Raw genomic sequence first — 22228 nt, 5'->3', positions numbered from 1 at the left:
AAAAGGAATTAATGAATCTTAACAGCTGTTTCAATTAAACAAGTTGGTTCTGTTCTATGATATTCAATAGCATAAAAGTTAAAAGGATTACCAACAGGGTGCAGCACTATTAATTTTTTTTTAATATATGACAACAGCTAATTTCCAACCAAAAGGTGAGTGAGCGTAGCGAACAAACTTCAACCTGGAGGCGAGTTAGCGTAGCGAACGAGCTAACCTGAAGGCAAGTGAGCGCAGCGAACGAGCTCCAACCTAAAGGTGAGTGAGCGTAGCGAACGAACTTCAACCAGGACGTGAATGAGCCATGCGAATACTTATGAAGTTAAACGGGGCGAAGCCCGCGGGTACAGCTAGTATAATATAATTATATAATATAAGTGTATTACTGACTGTATAATACACATCAAGATGTACATTGTACCTAAAATCCCGTACTTGTTCGACCCCCCCCCTCAAAGTCAGGAATTGCAAGGTTTTACTAAATTACGCATATGTCCTATATGGCTTATTCGATTACAATAATCTTCAATAAGTTGTATTCTTAATAAATTGTATATAATAAAGAGCTTGTACGTTTTTGTGATAAATCCAATATTCCCACCAAAATGCAATGAATAATTATGGAATCAAGCAATTTTTTACGCTGATATTTTAGTTATTCTGCCAAAGTTTTTTTTTTTTAACTCGTAGGATAAATAATTGAAATATACTTCCTCTAGAGGTTGTAGAGGATGAATTAATGAACACTTTCATATAATGAGTATAGGATTCCGACTTAGCCATGGGCAGTGGACGGCCCGACTAGACGTGAGTCCAAGACTCGGCGATGCTGTGTGCTTATAGTTTCTTCGTAAATCAATAGAAATAATTATTTAAGCTAATGGATAAAAATATTGTTCCAACAATCATAGATTGCCAGGTTCTAGGCGCAAGGCTCAGTGGCTTAGTCAGCTGTTGGCTATTCGCCCATTTATGACTTGTCATTTGAGTTCGGAGGTTACAAATAAAGGGTTCTTTACTGTACTGTGAGGTGAGTAATAAGCTTATGGTATAAAACATGGATTGATATGTGCAATGGGCATAGAACAATGATTCATACGTCCAATGATGTCCGTTGGTGGATTAACACATGGGTGAGGCATAACAGATAGCACGTTCCAGGAGTGGGTACATGGAACCTCATACTGTTTCCTTTCTGTTTACTTTCTAATAGCATTAGAAAATTATAAGGTTTACCAACAGGATGCAGCACTATTTTTTTGCATTTACGACAACAGCTAATTTGAACTAGCAGCAACAAAAAGCTGCGATACACAATGAGAACTGTCAAAGTAGAATTGTTCATTGTTGGTGTAGAAATGTTAATGTTTTAATTTGATAATTGGTGACAATCATACAACAGAGACACTTGATGTGTGTTTGAAAATGATGCAATTGAATACCACCAACAATAGACTATAGACAATACAAAGTATTTAAAATATATCAAATGGACAGAGGGTGTATACACTGCAGAGCATTAAAATGGAAATATTAGCCTGCTGGAATACTCTGTTTATTTCTTAAGATGTATATTATTATGGTTCACCATCGCAGGCGAAGCCGCGGGTAGGAAATAAACGTGACACTATTTTGGTAAAAATCCATGAAATTCGTATAATCTTTGTTCCAGGGGATGTACAAGGTGTTTTGAGACTAGTTCAGTCAATCACCGCTAGCTTTGCTACCGTCGAGCCTCGTGACAGTTCATCTAGGCTCCGCTAGATGTCTCTTAGGCCTATAATACTCAATCTACCATAGTCGATATATTACAACATTTTTTTACATTTAAAAAAACTGTATAAAAAATATAAAAACTTGGCTTTGGACAAAATACAGTACACTATACATTTTAAGTGATTTAATTTTCAATCTAAAGCTATTGTATTTGACAATAATACACTTTTATTAGTTGACACTCGCAGTGATTTTGTAGTATCCTTTAGATGACTAACCTTATTTAGTCCCAATCAGGCTCAACCACTAAGCACCAACCACTTGCGAGCGGCTACCGAGTACCGGCTACCCAATTAAAATTATATATTCTTTGAAAAGCCGAGAGTTGTGTTTCTTACTTGAGACCGACGATTGGCTTATAAATCTTATAATATAATAATAATAATAACCTCTCTAACTTACTAACACAGTGTCCTTAGTTACTTGTTTATTTAAACTTTTGAGATCGTAAACATGGACACGTGCTATTCAAAGCTTAATTTTTAAATGCACAAATTACAATATTCCACCAATCGAATTCGGGTTCCCTAGTTTTTGTTAAGATACGCCCAGACCTAGTTTAGTGAAAACTTACTATCGATAGTCACACTATCGATAGTTTTCGATAGTTTTTTAAAAACTATCGATACTATCGATAGTACTATCGATAGTCACTCAAATGGAATTTTAATGCATATAATATTGTATATATCCTGCCTGCATGAGTTTAAACAATGGTTTCTACCTAGTCGAAGATAAAGCTGTATCAGATTATTAATTTTAACAATTTATGAGTGACGCCCTGGAGCCCCCTTTATGTTTTTTTTTCCAAAATATTACAACATTTGTATAAAATAACAATAAGTTTTTTTAAGGGTTACAACAATAAAAAAAGAAAAATTCTCTTACTATTTTCTTTCTATTATTCACTACAAAAATATTTTTTTACTCACATAGCATAAATAATATATATATATATATATATATATATATATATATATATTTATGACAATCTAAAACCATAGATCAAAGGAAAATACCGTATACCGGTGTCTACTATGTATGCTAAAACCCACGAGGCAAATGTACCCATAAGTCCGGTAGTGAATTAGCAAATGCCCCCGCTTTCAAATGTTTGAGAAGGTAGCCTACTTGTCTACCAAAGCTTTTCTACAATGAATTAAAAAAAATAGTCTATAATATTAACTATAGGTATGCATTAACAGACAAACAATGAAATGTAAGAGTACCAGATAATGATTTCTTTACTTAATTTAACGTAAAAAAAACTATCGATAGTCTCATCGATAGTATAATACTATCGACCAACTATCGATATTTTCAAACTATCGATACTATCGATAGTACTATCGATAGTAAGTTTTCACTAACCTAGTTACGTAACTATCCTATACAACAATTACACATACAAGGCTATTGTAAACGAGTGATTTTTACCATCGACTGTTAAACGAACTAATGTGTTTTGGATTGCCAGGTTAAAATGTCCATGATAACACATTGTAAATCCACTGAAACTATATCTAGGTGTACAATAAAGTTGTCTGCTTGCAATATTGAGCGGAGCTAGCATATTAATCCAATACCTTTTCAAGTCTTAATGCCTTATCTGTTTCTCGTAAATTAGCTCTATACTTGCAGTATCCAAAGTCAATGGCATATATGATTCGCATATATTGTCAATGATAAGTAGGCATATTCGCGTAAATAATTTGTCTACTTGCAGTAACTAAAGTCAATGTTTCATCTGATTAACATAAATTAGATGTCTAACTGGGATGTTCTAATGGAACAATAACTATTCTTTAAAAACAATTGTATTCCACAGTAGAGTAATTATTTTAAAGGTTCGTTGTCTATGTATTGTGGGAAATAAACCCATATTACTTTTACTCAGCATATTAGAGCAATAGCTGTTTTGTAATACATTGAAATACATTCTCTAACTATACATCACAGAAACTGGAATGAGTTACTGTACCTGTTTCTTTTTTTATCTATTTGATCAAACATGCCTTATGACCTTGGACTAAGGTTGGCATTGCCATAAATCCACCTGTTTAATCATTAATTAATTAATCATTAATTAGAAGTTTCCTTAAAACTTACCTCTGCTTTTCGTTTTATAGTAAACAATTTGTTATTTAGAGGTCTGGAATATATTATCTTTAAAATAAAATCTGTTTTAGGTTTCTTTTAAGTTTCTTAGTAACCTTCACGGGTCCCTCCCCACGGAATTCGTTTGAAAACCTTCCAAATGATTTTCCAAATTGACAAGGGTAAAATAGGTTATACTCAATTTAGGTTAGGTTTATACTCAATGGTTGTACGTTTGTAAAGCAAAATGTCATCAATTTCTAATTTTTTTATTCAAGTAAATAATAATTCATATAAAATTATCATTTTATTTATGTGTTTCAAACTGAACTTAAGTTTTAAACAAATTCCAGTCCTGTATGGGACAAGACTGTCCATTGTAGGGTGTCAATTGAATTGACCACTTTAGTCCAATTGTGAACAATGTTGAGTATAGTCTTATCTAAATAAAGTTTCACATGACATAAATGATAGTTATATGTTGTAAATATCAACACTTAAAGTCACCTAAGTCAAGTAAAAATCCCGCTGTATAGCAAACCTGCAGACCAAGTAAATTTATTTTCCTGATAGGACTTTTACTAATAATGTTTATTCCCTAAAACGAGTACCTATAGGTTTGCTGTTACACAGAAGTTAATAAAGTGTGTTTCATAGTAAAAATGTTAATAACTTATAATAAAATTGACGAATTTGCCAAATTTGATAAAATACCATAAATAGTAGATCCATAAACAAGCAAACTACATCAGTATACCTAATATCTATAGGGAAAATTGTAATTTTAAATGTACAGTTTTTGGAATTTTCTCTGTAGCTATATTGAGAGTACAACACCACTCCATATTATTTGTTTTCATACAAGCTCTTCAAAATAGTTCAAAAGTAAATTAAAAATTTTAAGTTTTTAAAGTAAAAAATGGGAAACACCAATTCTTACAACATAAACCCATTAAAACCTCAGTGCCTTTGTCTAATATCATGCTGTTTCGTCACCTATCATGCTTACTGATAAATTTATATACAAATTAATAAATAATGTTTGGCCTCTGGAGATATTAAAATGAACAAGTAAGCGGTCCTGGGTCTTACTATGAGACCTTCGAAGGGGGATAGTTATTCCATAATGGGAATTGGGAAATTTGCTAAGAATAAAATCGCCTACTGTAACAATGTCAGAAAGTTTAAACAATTTATTTTGTATGAAAGATAAATTTAACACTGTAGTGTGTAAGGTACAAGAGCCCTTGTGCATGTGAAACCTGTCCTTTTGGCAAATCAGAGTCTAAAGGGGATTAAACAGGTGGAATAATTTATGATTGAATATCTGCAAATAGAATGAAACAGTTTTGCACATACTTTAATATTTACCAGAGACACTATCATTGCTATGAATGAACCAATTTACTATTTCCCCACTCAAGTTTCAAGGCAGAGAAGTGGGGAAGAGGAACAGTATCAGTAACTGTGATGGGCTGGTGGGAGGGGGGAAGGGGAAATTATATAATCCACTAAGGTCTATCAGTGGTTGGACCAGACTGTACAAGACCAGGTCCAGCAGTGTCCCCAGTAGATTCTGGTTCTAGTAGCTCCTTAGTCCTATCTCCTGTCAGTGGCTAGTATACAGGATGTTATGTAAGTTTGTTGTATAAGTGCTACATGTGCATTATGTGAAAATAGTGAATAGGTGAAAAACTCTACAGGTAAGTGTGGGATTGCTCCATTGTTGTCTATCTTTGTTTGTTCATGATAAGGAAATGTCTTCAGTTTGCTTTAAACATTCCATTTGAAACATAAAAAAAATAATGTTTAACATCCTTTATTGTAGAACTTCTTGCATTGTCTTCCATTCCAGATTTATAATAAACCATACTATTTTTATACTCTTATAGTGTGATAATACAACATTAACAAGTTTAAGGTTTTTATAAATTAATAATTTACAGAAACAAATTTGCAGAAGTGTAATATCTAGCTGGGTTGTTTTTATGAACTCTTTAGAGCTTCTGATTTCCTTCTAACAGTAGTTAATGCAATAAAAAACAAATAAATAAAGAAAAATTATTTGAAAAAAATTATGTTCCAAGATTTATTTTTACCTACGGATGAAATATTGTGGTTGAAAATTTACCATAAAATTTTTGTATCATTATATGACACGCAGTTTTAATAAGTTGTTAAAAAATTTTGTTGTTGTTTAATCCATGGGAAAACTGTGTTGAGTAAAGAATACAGCAAAAAGCTCATGAGGACACTAAAGGAAGTATATTTATGAATAAAATTCAGTACGGTAGATATTGAGCTTTAAATGCATAGGTAGCTGGTACCCTAAAAATATGGGAGTGCCCCCTTAGGAAAAATACATATGTTCAGGGGCAGCACTCCCATATTGCTAAGGGTTTAACATTTTATTAAAATCAAGCAGTTCAGTATATTTTATATTCAGCTTTAATTCATAACCTTTCTACAACAAGACTTACACATTTGGGGTGATTTTACTTCCTCGTTTTCACTAAAATCTCTCTAACCCGTTGAGTGATAACCAAACATAATTAATGGGAAACATGAGTAATAGGATAAAGTCTAAAGCTACATGGATAAAATTAGAGATAGCACAGCAAACACATGCACAAATATACTGTTATCACACTTGGCTAAGAGGCCAGATCATCTCAATTCTCAACCCACTCTATTATCTTGTTGAGTAATTGATAAATGGCTTTACACTTAGCTAGATCTAATAGCTAGCTAATCTAATGGCTTAGCTAGGGTCTTAGTTGTATCTAGGTTTTGTGTTTGATAGGAAAAACACCATAACACCTTATTGTGTGATTTGGATTCACTTAAGAGTGGGTTTGTGGATAACTTGTTTTGCCCATTGAAGTAGGGTGAGTATTTTGTTGAATTGATTTCATTTCCATCTACTTTTAATACATTAGATTTATTACCAATTTACAAATGGTGATGTGATCTTTGGATAGGGTAACTTTAGAAACATATTTTTATTTCTAAAACTTTTTTCTTCTAAAAATGGTCGGACTAGTGGGTTTACTACTTTACTCATGTAAATATAGGTTGTCTAGTTAAGTATCCAAAGTTATGCCATGATTCTATTTGGATAGATGCTTATAAAGTAGAGCATGTACTGAGGCATTTGAAGAACCACTAAGCAGCAAACAAAGAAACTGCAAATAATAATCACTAAACTTCAAAGATTAGGCTATATTTGAGCCATTACTAAACTGACTTTTCTAATGTGTAAGTTTGTGAGGATTGGAGCAATTAAAGGTTGTTTACATTTTAAGTTTTCATTAATTATGTTTTTCTAGAACGCCACACCCACAATGGCCGCCCAGTTGAGACATATATTCAAGAAGTACCCTCTCATCCCCAATGCCCTGGTGTATGGCTCAATGGTTGTTGGGGCGGAATTCTCACAACAAACACTCAACAAGAGATATTTTGTAAGTTTAACATGTAATATTCATATTTTTCCTGAGCACTGGTCATTCAATTCAATTCTTTGAGACAGCAACACACAGTGATAAATAGTTTAGGCTCAATATGAATGCAAGATGAGTGTGGAATAGAATGAGACCATTGGGATGACATGTGTAACTTATAACTGAAACTGTCTAAGATCAGCTGTTTCTTTAAGCTATGGTTCCACAGACTGCGGAATTTTCAATACAAAGTACGTATTTTATGCCAAGTATGAATGGAGATGAGTGTAGGATGAGTGGCGTGATCTTGTAGTCTTGTTAGTGACTAAGGCCGACATATTCCTTAGACACAGCTGTTAATTAATAGCCCATACAGCTAATGGCAACTAAGGGACCTACATCTGAACCACATTTTTGCCTTGGTACTTACGAATTGGTTGAATTATCAGGATAGTACTGCGGGTAGTCTAGTACCATAGACAATAGAGTAAATATAGACTGTCAAAGAAATGTTTTGCGATCTGCCGCTAGAGCGTTATCGCCGTTCGATATCGGTTACTGTATCGGTATTCGATTCGGTGTCGACCACGACTACTCGCCAGCTGTTACCAGCACTACCACTCTTGCAAATGAAATTATTACTATATCGCTAGTGTCGTCTTCTGCAATCACGTCAAAATCATGAACATCTCCCGCGGTTGTGTAGACATCATTATTGAATGCCGTGGTCACGAAACGTCATCGTCGTCCACGATTGCGGCAAAATTGTGAACATCTTCAGCGGCCTTGTAGACATTATCATTTTGCACGATCGCAGAAAAGACTTGATAATTTTTCCCGCGGTCACGAAAACGACGGCTAGCACGATCGTGGTTTAAGGACATTCTCCCGCGGTCGTGTATACATCATCATCGTTTTGCGCCGTCACGGAAACGTGATCGTTGTCTAGTGCGATCGAGAAAAAATCATGAAATTTTCCGACTTTGATATAAAAATAAAGACTAAATCCCAACTTTTCAAGACCATTTTGAAATTCAATACTAATACCTGACTTTCCCGTTTTCCCCGCATACTAGACACCCTGGTTAATTAGATTTTGCCATTGCAAATAATAATATAAAACAAAATCTTCCGGTAAACTCTTCTTCAGTAAACTCAAATTTCAGGGAATTCCTCCATAGTTGGCAACACTACTCCCAACTACCAGGTTGTTATGGAAACGGTCGCTAGCGCTTGATGAAGCAGCGGTGTGCGCCGTAACTACACATTACCCCTAGTGGTCGGCGCCGGAATATACGCTAACCGCAGCACAGCTGACAGTCTATATTTCTTTCTTTTTGTCTATGGTAGTACTCACTATAGTTCGGCCGCTTAGGAAGCGACCTCCTCCAGCATTGGTTTAGCATTAGCGCGCAGGTCGCAGGGCCGGTTCTAGGAATTTTTCAGAGTTAAGCGAACACCCGAATCAGCGCCACTTAGAATCCCCCCCACCACCCCACCCACAACCCATGAACATTACTTAACTCTATTTGTGAATTTTTTCCCGAAGATTTTGGGAAGAACTTTTTTATAAGTTTAGGTTAGAAGAATACTTGCAATAAAAGACTGTTTATTATTCCCAGGAATTTAACATTTTTACACTTTTACTCATCGTATAAACTTTAGCAAAACCAAGGCTACACTAAAAAAACAGGCCGTAATGCTCGTCAAGCATGACGTCACGATAGAAGACGGCAATGACGTAATGTTTGCCGTTTGTGATCAGCTGCTTGTTTTAATCTTTCCTTGGAAAATAAATAAATAAATACCTACGTCATTGCCGTCTTCTATCGTGACGTCATGCTTGACGAGCATCACGGCCTAAGTTAACAATTTATTTCTAAATGTGAAAACAATTTTTACGCCACACTACACTATTTTGACGAACTTCCCACACAAGGATTTAGTCCAGAAAACAGCTGTTTGCCGCCAGCTTAATCAAATGGGGTTTCATTGCGTACTACTGTATTGTAATGAGTTTTACCGGACACCAATCAGCTGATTACACTGAATTTGGGTGACAATGAGTGGTTATAAACATCAACATAACCTCTCTTAAAGGTTATGACTAGTGATTTTTAGTCCTTTAGTTGGTGGTAATATGTAAGGACTTGTACAGATTTGGTAGTATGGCGTAAACTATCGTACGTAACTTGTCCAAAATGTGTTAACCGGACTCGTATGGTAATCCCGTACAAATATATACAAAACAAATATTACAAATATAATGTTACAAATATATCCGAATACAAAATTATCAATTTGAACAGTTCAAAAGCTCAAAGCAGTTAAAAATTAATTTTCCTAGCTTTGATCTTGGCAAATTCTTTAATTGCAGAGTTGGTATCAATCTGGTTCAGAACATCAGAATGTGGTTCAGAACATGAGTCATGAAATGAAACCCACAGGCGCCGCGCTGTAGTACGCTGCCGAATGCCGAGCGTCAGTTCACTACAAATATACGCATTTTTCATATGCTGTTGGTACAAACAGAATAAATGCCTTATTGTGGTGCTTTGAATACTTGAACTTGAACTTGAGCAAAAATAAAAAAATTACGTTGTTCACTAAAAAAAAATTGTTCCGTTATGGCGCCACGGCGCCAATTTTTTGTGGCGCCATATGCGGCCGCTTAGTTCGCGTATGGGTTAAACCGGCCCTGGCAGGTCGTTTTCTAAGCGGCCGAACTATAGTGCAGGCATTAATCCACACCAGGGAGTATCGCATCCACAGTGCATACCTATAAATATCCACAATATTCTTGACCTCCTAGTAGCTGGATTACAGGATGACGCCCCCGTCCTAGTCTCCTTAATGAAGTTCAGCATCAGGTGGGTTTCTAACTGCAGAAAATCTCCAACTGCTACTTGGTGCATTCCCAAGCTCTTGGCTTTCTTTCGCCCAACTGCATTACGTTAAGCCCATAGATGTGCCAGGGTATCTCTTCCCCTGATTGACAAAAACGACATTCACTTTCCTGAACGATTTTTTCCTCAGATGACCTCTGAGCCTACAATGTTCAGTTAGAAAACCTGTTAATATTCTCAAAAAGTTCGTATTCAAGGGTAGGGTACTTTCTTGTGTCCCCCTTTTTCCCTATCTGGGCACCGGTTTGTCCTACGCTGCCGATGATCTCCTTTCATCCTCTTTCTTCCTGGTTTCTTCAGGTTCAATGCCTTGTTCTAAGAAGGGTAGGTACCAGCGGGTTCTTGCCCTACTCTGCCCTACCTATACTCTAAGAGGATTGCCCTTTCCACCAGGTTCTCCTGGTTTCGGGCAGTTCTTCAAAGGTCGGGGCATTTTACTTTCCTTTCCATTGACTTGCGGTACTAGCCTGCGTTCCCACAAGCTTTTCGCTAGGGATCTGAAGGCGACCTGGACAGACTTCCGCATGCCAAGGCAAGGCTGCTTACTGCAGGAGGAGCCGGGTATCCTGCAGGTACCGTTCAGACAACCATACAAAAGAGGCCTGGTGCCATCCACCCCTCAGCATGGTCCACCTAACACCTGGGGTTGGCCTATAACAGAAGAAGGAACAGGAAGGGGGCAGAAGTTGGGAGAAGAATAGATCAGTGATAGAAAGGAGAAGAAAACATAGTGAAAGGATACCCTGCTCAGTTGAAGATTAGGGAGTCAGGGAGGCTGATTTCAATGGCTAGCCACCAGGCGATGGGATCCCCAACACCTACGCCGTAATCTTTGTAACCAAGTTAAGCAGATAGGATGACTTATTTTAAGCTAAAACATATTTTCATGTAATTTCAACTATTTATTTCAGTTACAAAAACTAAGGAAGGTTCTAAAATTATAGACTGTGGCACACTCTAGGATTGGCTCATTCTTTTGTTATAAAATATTGGCTACGCTGGTCTCCATATATGGAATGTCGACTGCAGTATCCAAGAGCCAGCTTAGCTATAAACCTACCAGTTCAATCACCATGAAACCTACAAACTAATATTATTAGTAAATCAGCTGATCGCCCAATGCAAATCTTATGGAAATTACAAGTTACAAGTTGTAACTTGTAACTTGTAGTTTATTACTAGGTGTACAATGCAGTTGTCTGCTTGCAATATTGAGCGGAGCCAGCATATTCAATATCAATGATTTTTTTGCATTTTAAATAGAATGTCTATTTGCAGAGGTATCCAAAGTCAATCATAAGTCAGGATTAAGTGAATGAATCGTCTACTTGCAGGAACCGTATTCTATGTTTCATCTGGTTCTCATAAATTAAATGTCTACTTGCAGTATCCAATGCCAATGATATATTTGGTTCGCATAAATGGAATGCCTATTTACAGATTCTAAAGTCAATAGTACGTATGGTTCACGTAGACGGATTGTTTACTTGTAGTATCCAAACCCAATGGTACATGTAAATGAATAGTCTACTTGCAGTATCCTCAATAAATCAATGGTCCATTTATTTTGTTCACATAAATAAAATGCCTAATTGCAGTATCCGAAGTCAATGGTAGGCTTAGGCCTACTTCTGCTACACTTATATGGGATGTCTATGTGCAGTATTCAAAGTCAATGATACGTCGGGTTCAAGTCAACGAATTGTGTTATATTTGGTTCACATTAGTGGAATTCCTATTTGTAGACTGCAAATAGGAATTGAACATGTTCCAATCAGATAGATATTCAAAGTCTACATTAATTGCACGTCTTGCTCACATAAAATGCTGTAAGTTATTTACAGATTCCAAACGCAATATGGTGCATCAGCCTAATTCCGGCAACCCTTATTATTGGTTTAAGTCCTGTGGTCCGAATATTACCATTTCAGATTTATACCTTCCCATATGGTTGGTTACATGACTGTGCCAAATTTCCTGCAGATCGCCCAGGTGGAGCCTGACCTGTATTTGTAAAACAAAGGCAGTGAGTGTAGTATAAGAGCTTCGCTTCACTCCGCTCAATAATTTCGATACTGCAAATGAATCATGGTAGGCCTAAGCAATACCTGTATTATTAAAAGGCAATAACGATTATTATTATATTATTATTACCCATTGTATGTAGAATTTGCTTTTCTTTATTTTTTTCAATGTCTTCTTTCTTCATTATTAAAAAAAGAATCATTTATTTGTACAGAAGACTTATTTGCATTGAACATTCATAAAACTCACCAATTCAATTACCTCAATAACTGTTTACCAGTATTATTGTTGTGAGGGATTGGGGTTAGCCTCACTTAGTATAGGCCTATAACTTAGATCTAGTTTTATTTTAGCAGTTAAAAGTAAGAAATTGTCGTCAACCACTTTCAAAATTTCCCTATTGTGCAATAAAATTTATCAATACAAACTATTTTATTGTCTAAGTTACACCATTTAGTCTTAAACCTTACCTGTAAACCACGTGGTTGTGATTTCATTTCGTAAAACGATTTTGTATTTTTAGCTACAAGAACATTTTTTACAAAGTTTCTTGCAAATCAAGGGCGGTGTGATTTTTGTTGGTATAATTATGTTGTAGTGTTTTTTTAATGACCTCGTTTTATCTTCTCCTTCTCCAAGCAACATAAACTTAGGCCTAATTAGTTAACTATTCATTGTTGTTAAAAAGAACAGAACCATTTTACAATTAAATATAAACGGCATGGAGTTTATTCACTCAATATAGAACTGATTGTTAATCATTTCGTATTACATACAATATACTATAATATGCTCTTTAGTATTATCCAATTTTTTCTTTTGTACTGTATTTATCATGTGGTAGATTTGTTGACTAATGTTGAGGCTCTTGTTTACTTTTTAGTGTTTACTCGCAAATAATGACATGGCGACCAATTAACACATAAGGCCCATGTTAAATTTCCAAAAGTTTGCATTCATGTAGGGAAAAGTCCTATGGTCCGATTTGTACCGTTTCAGATTTATACCTTCCCATGGTTGGTTACTATGACTGTGTTAAATTTCATGCAGATCGCTTCAGCCGTTCAGGAGGAGTATTTGTAATAAAAAAGCAGGAGTGTAGTATAAGAGCTTCGCTCGCTTCGCTCGCTCCGCTCAATGAAATGGGCCCCTGGGGATACTGTTCTGCAGTCTGGAAAGGATTCTGTAGTATTCCCAATCTTCAAATTGCTCAAGGCTCTGTCAAGTGTCCATCAAACTGGAAAAGTTACCCTTGTGAGCATTTATAAAATCAATCGGTTTACATGGGAACGGTGAGAAAATTACAATCTTTCAAATGCTTCAGCACCCTTTAACTTACAGTGCCTAGTTACTGTTGTAAAAAACTATGACAACATTTTAGAGCTTACCAGTACATTACAATGGTACCAGGTACTTATTCATTCCTAAAAATGCACTACAATGTAAAATTTATTGCAGGCACCAAAAAAGCACAACCTAATTTTTCTGTTGAAATATAGGATTTTCATTTTATTTCATTATACACAACAATAATCCTGTGTATTGTTCAAAGGACAAGAAGGACCCTCCCGAGCCTTATGACACTGGAGCCCTCGCTAGGTATGCCGTGGTAGGAACCGTCATCAATCCTAATCTACTGTACTTCTGGTGAGTATTGCTGCTACTAACTGTATCTAAGACAGTTCTGTCACTTAAAAAATACCATTAAAATATTTACTTGAGGGCTAATAAAATGGTATAATCATTGCATTACAGTGGAATTGATAGTAAATAACAGGATTTCTTAGGAGAAAAATTGAGATAAGATGAGAAGAATCTTAGGAGAATCTTGCAAAGGGAAGATGTCAGATAGTATGTAGATCTCTTACAAGTTTCAATAAGAGTAATTGTCTTCAAAACCCTATACAAGACATCAAACATGCATTTTTTCAAAAACAACTGACTACAGAACACACATTCTTTCTCTTTCTATTACTGTATTTGATTCAAAATGTCTTGTTTGGGTGTCTAATCTGGAGACAGTTGCACAACAGTTAATAGGTGTCTTCCCATCGCCATCTCTTAGCAGCCTCCCTTTGTGCAATGAGTACAGAACCTTATAAGAAGCAAAACCGCCAGATTAAAAGAGGCGACGCTGCCAGCGGTAATTCGTGAAGATTTATGTAGGAAGCACTAGCGTCGCCAGCCAAGTCTTTCGTGAACTACCTCTGGTGGAAATCTTTGTAGTGTCGCCTCTTTTAATATGGCGGTTTCGCTTCTCAACAACTAGAAATTCATGTTGTCATTGTGTTGAAATATTTTAATCTATTAGTCCCTTCACAAATTTAGGTGGTTTGGGGAGAAGGTTTCCTGGGTCACCTAGGGATGGACGAGATTGGATTTTTAGTTCAAGACGAGACGAGACGAGATTTTTTATTTCTCATAAAATTTCGAGACGAGATCGAGACGGGATTTCCCTTCTCATACACAACGGGAAATGCACGTTCAGAATTTTTACCTGATTTTGTAACATTGTTAGATGACTGTTTAAATACAAAAATAATGATAATAGGCAAGAATATTTACAATCTGTTATTAAAAAACATCGGCATAACATTTTTTTATTAATCAAGCCTAACTTATTAAAAATGCCTACGATTAGGAAACATAGTGATATCAGTTAGGATAGAGTTAAACTTATCCTAAAATAAAATAAAATATTAATTTTTATAAAATAGTTACTGGTTTTGACTTTTTTTATAGTAATAAAACATTCCTCACACTGCTAACACTTAACAAAACTTCTCAAATGTTATTAAAATAATTAAAGTAATATTTACATTAAACATAAGAACGCCTTCGCAAAGGAAACGCAACTACAACACGGTCCTGTATTGCGGGTATTGCATTGACTTTCTGCAGGCGTGTTTTAATTTTTTTTTATTTTTTTTTTGCATTTTTTTTTCGTCTCGTGTAACGAGACTTAAAATTTCCCGAAAATTTCCCGAAATTTCAAGACTTGACCATCCCTACGGCATTTTTTTTAGATTAATTTATATATCAGCTGATCAGCTGGCTTTTGTTTCAAAGTTAGGGTGAAGAGAAAGGGGATGGAATCGCTTCCCATCAAACCGCCTAAATTTCTGAACAGAATATAATGGAATACCTAATTCATAGACAAATGAAAATCATGATATTCTCAACTGCCAATAGATTGGTCCTATGCCAATACCGGTACCATAGTCTTCACATCTCCGAATTCACAGGCCATTACATGCTACTTTTAAGGTTTATCTGTAGTCAATGCTTTAATTAAATTTTCTAACATTAATCATCATTTTAGTTCACTGTCACTTATTTAATAACAATGATTTGTTTTCTAGTTCATTGTCGCTTATTAAAAAACAATGTTTCATTTTTTAAATAAAATGGTTTATATTACCTGTCCGTCAATGATCCTATTGTTGTCGTCTTAGGCGACCGGTTTCAGGATAAAAATCCCATCATCAGGCTGTTAAAAAATGTCATGTCACTCAAACTGAGGTCGTCGGTAAACATATAAACACACACATACAACACGAAACACGAAAATACGGATTAACATTGCTAGCTACTGGCCAGTACAGGACACTACGACGCGGCACGGGTAGTTGCGTGGTCATGACTGCATGACATGACCACGCAACTACCCGTGCCGCGTCGTAGTGTCCTGTACTGGCCAGTAGCTAGCAATGTTAATCCGTATTTTCGTGTTTCGTGTTGTATGTGTGTGTTTATATGTTTACCGACGACCTCAATTTGAGTGACATGACATTTTTTAACAGCCTGATGATGGGATTTTTATCCTGAAACCGGTCGCCTAAGACGACAACAATAGGATCACTGACGGACAGGTAATATAAACCATTTTATTCTATAAGTGATCCTGGGCCACTAAGCATAATTTCATTTTTTGGTTTGTGTGTTTTTGTTTCAATGTGTTGTTACTAGGTTTAGAATTGGGAAACCCTAAAATAACAAAAACAATAAATAAAGAATATTTAAAGTTTCCTCAATATCTCATTATATAATGTAAGATTTAAAAAGACCCTGCAAAGCAACACCTTACAACAATACAATTAGTTGAAATTTATCACAATTTTAGTGCCACAAAATGATATGAAGTGAAGTCTTGATTATCCCACTTAACCGTTGCCCTGTTGAATAAGTGAAAACATTCTCAGTTGTCAAACCTTTTCAAGGCTTTGAATTTGTATCCTCTATTGAAAACACTGACTTCAGAAAATCGAGCTCCAGCCGAACTTTTACGACCGTGACAACATCGCAACCGTAAAACGCATCTGCGAGTATTACGCCCAAGCAAATTGAAAGATTCACGCTTTTCCCATGATTGCCGATATTGAAGAGAACATTCCCTTGTAGGAGATGTCCAATATTTTGCCGCAATTATGGAAGACAATAATGATGTCCACACTACAGCGGGAAAAGTGCAGGATTTTGCTAGGATAGTGGAAGACAATATTAATGTCTTTATGACCGTGAGAGATATTCAAGATTTCGACCCTATTGCAGAAGACGACGATGACTGTTCTTTTTCCGCGGGAGATATTTAGGATTTAGAGGCAATTGCGGTGATTGTGGGAGATGATGATGTTGTCTACTCTTGTCTTTATTTACAACACTACACAACCTCAGGAGGTGTCCTAGGTTCGGTTGCAATCAAGGTAGACGATGATGATGTTGACTATGAAGACATTCAGAGTTTTGTCGCGATACGCAATCATGGAAGACGATGATAACACCTCGATGCCTCAGGAGATGTGCCAAACCCGAGTGCAAACTTACGTGAAAAACCTATGATAATGTTTTTAAACATTATTGGGTGTGGGAGGCCCGGTGAACAAACATGTGCAGAGGCCCGCGTGTTCTTTTTGCTATAACTGACCACTTCTGATACTGCTACATATAAAATAAAGCGACATTCATTATTTCAGTCAGAGGTAACTGTTTGCATTGTAGCAAGGACGTTGCAAATACGTCAGGAGTATCAAATCGGTATGAGAAGTTAACAAACTGTGTAATTAATAGCACGCTTTGCTAAGATAATCAGAAAGTGTAGAAACATGTTGGCGACAACAGGGGTTGTTTTTTTGCTTGATACTACCACAGACAAAAAGAATTCAATATAGACCGTCAGCTATGCTGCGGTTACCATAGGTTCTGGCGCACACCGCTGGGAGCGCCATGTAGTTACGGCATACGCGCTACGTAAGAACATGGCGCTTGGTTTGTGTGCCAGAACCTAGGGCAATGCCCTGACGTCCTATATTTAATTCTTTATGTCTATGCCACCGCGAATGATGGAAAATTCTGATCCTTTCCTGTGCTCGTATGGACATTATCGTCTTGCGAGATCGCGGTGAAATTCTGATCATCCCTCGTGGCCTTGTAGACATTACTATTGTATCTCCAACAGTCCTGTAGACATTAATCGTCTCCTGCGGTCGTGAAGACATCGTAATCTTCTCCTGCGGTCGTGGCAAAATGTTAATCATATCTTGCAGTCATGTGGAGAGCATCAACATTGTCCACGATCGTGGCAAAATTCTGACTGTTTCCCGCAGTCATGTGGACATTATGGTTTTCTTGTGTGATAGCGGCAAAATTCTGATCATCCCTTGCGGCCGTGTGTAGAGATATCCCGCGGTCACGGAAACGTCACTATTGTCAAGCGAGATTGCGATAAATTAAAAATGCCAGGTAGAAATACAAAATTCACTCGAAATTCCCCGTTAAAGAAAAAAAACTCAAACATAATTCCCAGATTTCCTGGTCGGTCTACACCCTGTTATATATATTTCAAATGGGGGCGCTACTATTAATTGCACGCCTAGGGCGCTGACCGGGTCAAAAACAGGCGTGGGCGGGTTGGATGGTTTTAGTTAAAACATAAGCACTCTACACTCTAAACACAAGACCATTCAAGCAATATTGGTACTAAAATGGTTTCTCTCAGGCACCTTTATTTGGTTCTTACTAACTATCTGCAGAGAAAATATCGTTAAACTGATTCTGTTAGTTTCTCATTACATATGTACATGTATAATTTGTGTATGTGTTGTGGAGCTTGTACTAAACTAACACATAGACCCTGCAGGTATAGATGGCTGGACAGGGCATATGTAGGGACAGCCACTAAGATTGTGCTTAAGAAACTAGTCCTAGACCAATTCCTCATGACTCCTCCACTGCTAGTCACTTTTTACTTGAGTGAGTACTCGGATCATTTGTCTGCATGTTTTTGTAAAATGAATGGCATGAAATTAGTTATTTGCCCATAAAGCTAGATTTTGTGTGCACGATCAACAAAGTTTATTTGCAGGGATTCCTAGCATACAGGAGAGCTGATATATTCATTATATTCGTATAGTGGTGTGCATGACTAATTTATCTACCAACTTTGCAAGTCACCATAACTACTTTTAATCCATTGAACTCCATGTATTATTAAGTATTAAGGGTGTAGCATAGAGCACAAGGGCCTAGATTTTTAGGATTTTTTGAGAGGATAGCAGGCTTACCCGAATGGGAAAGAGTCCAAACTGGCACAGGAAACACAAAACTTTACACTATATACACGAAACATTAGAATATTTCACTGTCACTAACAGCATTTTCAACTAAGGAAGAGAGTATATTATTAAGTATTATTTGCCTATTATGATAATATCTTACCTCATCTTTTTTAAACCAAATTATACTGGTTCTGCTGATGTTTATGGGGAATGAATGCACTGTGATCTAAAGCGCCATCCCCACTATGCTGAATGGCACAGATCACCAAACGGCAAGTGTGGACGCATAGCGAGCTTGTGCTGATCAGCAATGCTGCTTGCCGATCCAAACCCACAGGTTGTTGGTGCAGATTAAAGGAAGCCAAGAGCTATGTTTGAGTGGGACGATCCAAGCGACAGACGTTCCCACTAAATACTTACCACACCTCTTAAAAAATCTGTTGACGTCACTCGAAAACACCCAGCATCAACTCTATATTCGAAGTTCAATATGCCAACATCATCCCGTTTTAAATAATTAAGTAGGTCTTTAGCACCTATTACGGCTTTTCAAACTGGGGCGAATCCAACATCTCCAGGATATCTTTTGCCGTTCTACCTGACAGCCTTAGTCACTAACAAGACTACAAGATTGCTCCACTCATCCTTCACTCATATTTGGGTTAAAATACGTGCATAGTGGTGTCTCCATCTTAAATAATTGATTGATTGAACTATTTTGATTTTACTAAACTCAAATGCATCAGTGTGCATAAGTTAGGTAAAAATAAAGTTGTCTTTACGAGCAATGAATCCAAATAATAACGTAATGAGTCTATCAATTAATTAACATCAGGGCTCTCTAAAAATCCGGTACTCTTGATCTAAATATAAAAATATAATAAAATGAATCAAATTGGAGGTTTAAATAATGTAACTCTCACATATTTTCAGAATGGAATGTGAAGAAACAAATTTTTGTTCACAAATTGTGCTCAATGTTTTACTGTCAAAACTATTTTAATGATCTGAAATAATAAATAATTGAAATTAATGTACAATGCTAATTTCACTATTAAAAAAACCAATCTATCTTGCTGCTTATGTAGGTTCCAATGGCTAGAAAACTACCTCCCAGGATCTTCATTGTCAGTTGTAGCCAAGAAACTTTTTCTGCACGCACTAATCCCAACACCTGGTATTCTAGTAATATTTTATGTCAGTAAGTAGACCAATAATGAAAAATGATTAAAATCTTAAAAACAACATTCTATCAAAGGCAATGTAAATTAAAATCCAACAAGTAATTAAATAAATGTGTAACCTCAAATTTTACTCCTCAAGAATGAATAATAATTACAAATGTATGAACTACTGTGGTAATAATTTTTACTAAATAGTTTCGCTTTCGATTTCTTTCTAAGAGTATTGCCACAGTAGAGATTAGACTTAAGCTGGATTTTAGTATAATCCTTTACATCAATTACCCTCTCTTAGTCAGCAATTTTCACAGTAAAGCCTAGTTGAATACCTGAATGGCTGCACCGAGGCTGAAAGAGATTTCTATCATAGAAATTTAAGCATTACCCAGAACTATATAGATTTTTGTTAAGCTTTGGTAACTAAAGTTTTATGATGATTTTTTTTTGTAATACAGAGGTATAGGACTCCATACGAGTGTCTAGGGGAAATAAATAATAATATTAAATAATAATTTCAAAGGTAGATTCAAAATAATTAAAACTTGCTATAGAAGGCTGAATTTCAACTGTACATATAAACAGCAGGTTCCAAATTTATACAGCCACTTTTAAAAAGAGCTCCTGCGGTGTAATAAAAGGTTTTCTAGCCACTCTGTGAATCCTCCAAGTTAAATTATTATTGCTAAAATAAGTTTTTTTTTTCATAAATAAAATTAATAGCATAGAACTTTTTACTTAGGTGCCTAGCGTTTGATCAACAGGTTGCTCAGTTGTCAAGCTATTTGACTGTAATTTTGAATTGAATGAATAAATACCAGAAACTGATGAGTCTACTATTTATTTGGTTGGCAATCCTGTTTGGATTATATTTTTTATGACACAGACACACCAGGGCATGTATTTCAATGTGAAGATGAGAGTTGAATAAATTTAAGCTTTGTTACTGGCTAAGATCCATTGGTTCTTTAGCTATAGCTCGGCCGCTTAGAAAACGACCTGCGCGCTTATGCTAAACCAATGCTGGAGGAGGTCGTTTTCTAAGCGGCCGAACTATAGGACCATCATTCATAAGTCCAATAGTCAAGAACAGCTGGGTTCGGTTACTCTTACGAAGAGAAAATCTTAAAATAATAACACTAAAAAAATTAATTTTGATTGTTTGACAAACTAAATCAAACCTATCGAATCCTGAAATGAGTCAAAACTTACTTCCACACCATTAGACTCTACAGTCATCATTATTTTTATCTATAAGAACAAATCCCAACCTGATAGTAGAAAAAATGATAAAAAATGTATTTTCAGGTATGAGCCTGATGGAGGGTAAGCAGGATATCTTCGAGGAGTGCAGACTCAAGTTTATACCAACATTTCAGACCAGCTGTATGTTCTGGTTACCAGCACAGCTGATCAACTTCATGCTGGTCCCTCCCATCGCCAGAGTCGTCTACGTAGGAACTTGCTCCTTCATCTGGATCAATGTGCTCTGCTGGATCAAACGCAAGTCTTACATCTCTGAGAAGGAGCAAGAGCAATCACAATCTCTGTGATTTCAGCTCAAATGTAATAATGTGGAGTTGTAAAACAGCCTGGGATTTCTAGAGGAGATCGTCTGTTAGAAACTCTGGAAACATTAGAAAATTGAGACCATTTTCATACACGCAACTTGGGTGCAAGAAAGCATGTAAAGAATGCTGAGGAAGCTTTTAGGGTTTTATTTTTGTCATGGAGTAGTTATATTTTTGTACACGCTGGCTTCTACTTCTCTAGGTTTTGTAAATGTAAACACACACTGTTGCTGTAATCTCAATGAGATAGACATATGAATTTCCAATGGTCTTACCATGAGACCTTTGATAATAGCTTTCCCTAAATGGAAAATTCACTAAAACATATTAAGTAAATAAATTAGCTTGATAAATTTAGTATTTTTCAAGGGTCTCAAGAACAGTAGACTTTCTGTTACCTGCAAAGATTGATGTTTAGATAGTAATGGTAATGTAATGGCAAAATCTCCCTGTACCATACTGTTAACTTGGTTGTTATGATAATAAGTGCCTACCATCTACCTTGTTATTGAGCTAAATTTTCTTCATATTTTTGTTTTGTGGCTACCGATGCTTCAGGCATAAGGTATAGTTCTTAACAATGCCTTTATTTTGTACTTCCATGTAGTCCTATTCTTCTTGCTTTCTAAAGGTGAAATATTTATCTTAGTGTTGATTCCACTAATTTTAGTAATAAAA

General features: G+C 36.1%; 1 protein-coding gene across 4 annotated transcripts; it reads left to right on the top strand.

Moving 5' to 3' along the window:
* The first annotated feature begins 5412 nt into the window (after positions 1–5412).
* LOC129002706 (mpv17-like protein) lies at positions 5413–22141 on the top strand. 4 transcript variants are annotated; one of them, XM_054430712.1, is made up of 5 exons: positions 5413–5576; positions 7203–7337; positions 13800–13894; positions 19890–20002; positions 21288–22141. In XM_054430712.1, the coding sequence occupies exons 2-5, from the start codon at positions 7218–7220 to the stop codon at positions 21530–21532; spliced, it is 573 nt and encodes a 190-aa protein (XP_054286687.1). In that variant the 5' UTR covers positions 5413–5576; positions 7203–7217; the 3' UTR covers positions 21533–22141. The 4 variants fall into 4 exon arrangements, with proteins under 4 accessions (XP_054286687.1, XP_054286684.1, XP_054286686.1 ...); XM_054430709.1 differs by lacking the exon at positions 19890–20002 and adding an exon at positions 18384–18496 and having other exon boundaries at positions 21288–22113; XM_054430711.1 differs by lacking the exon at positions 19890–20002 and adding an exon at positions 18384–18496 and having other exon boundaries at positions 5429–5508; positions 21288–22115.
* The last annotated feature ends 87 nt before the right edge of the window (positions 22142–22228 follow it).

This window comes from Macrosteles quadrilineatus, unplaced genomic scaffold (genome assembly GCF_028750875.1).
Source record: "Macrosteles quadrilineatus isolate MER2022 unplaced genomic scaffold, UCM_ALF_1.0 Scaffold_9__3_contigs__length_116548681, whole genome shotgun sequence".
NCBI lineage: Eukaryota > Metazoa > Arthropoda > Insecta > Hemiptera > Cicadellidae > Macrosteles > Macrosteles quadrilineatus.
Note: the sequence above shows the minus strand (reverse complement) of the source record. Positions and strands in the feature narration are given on the sequence as shown.

Excerpts from the sequence above, each read along its gene's own strand:
- LOC129002706 (XM_054430712.1), top strand. The coding sequence starts at position 7,218 with ATGGCCGCCCAGTTGAGACATATATTCAAGAAGTACCCTCTCATCCCC. Across the intron at positions 7,338-13,799 it reads CACTCAACAAGAGATATTTT|GACAAGAAGGACCCTCCCGA; the intron begins GTAAGTTTAACA and ends TATTGTTCAAAG. Across the intron at positions 13,895-19,889 it reads CCTAATCTACTGTACTTCTG|GTTCCAATGGCTAGAAAACT; the intron begins GTGAGTATTGCT and ends CTGCTTATGTAG.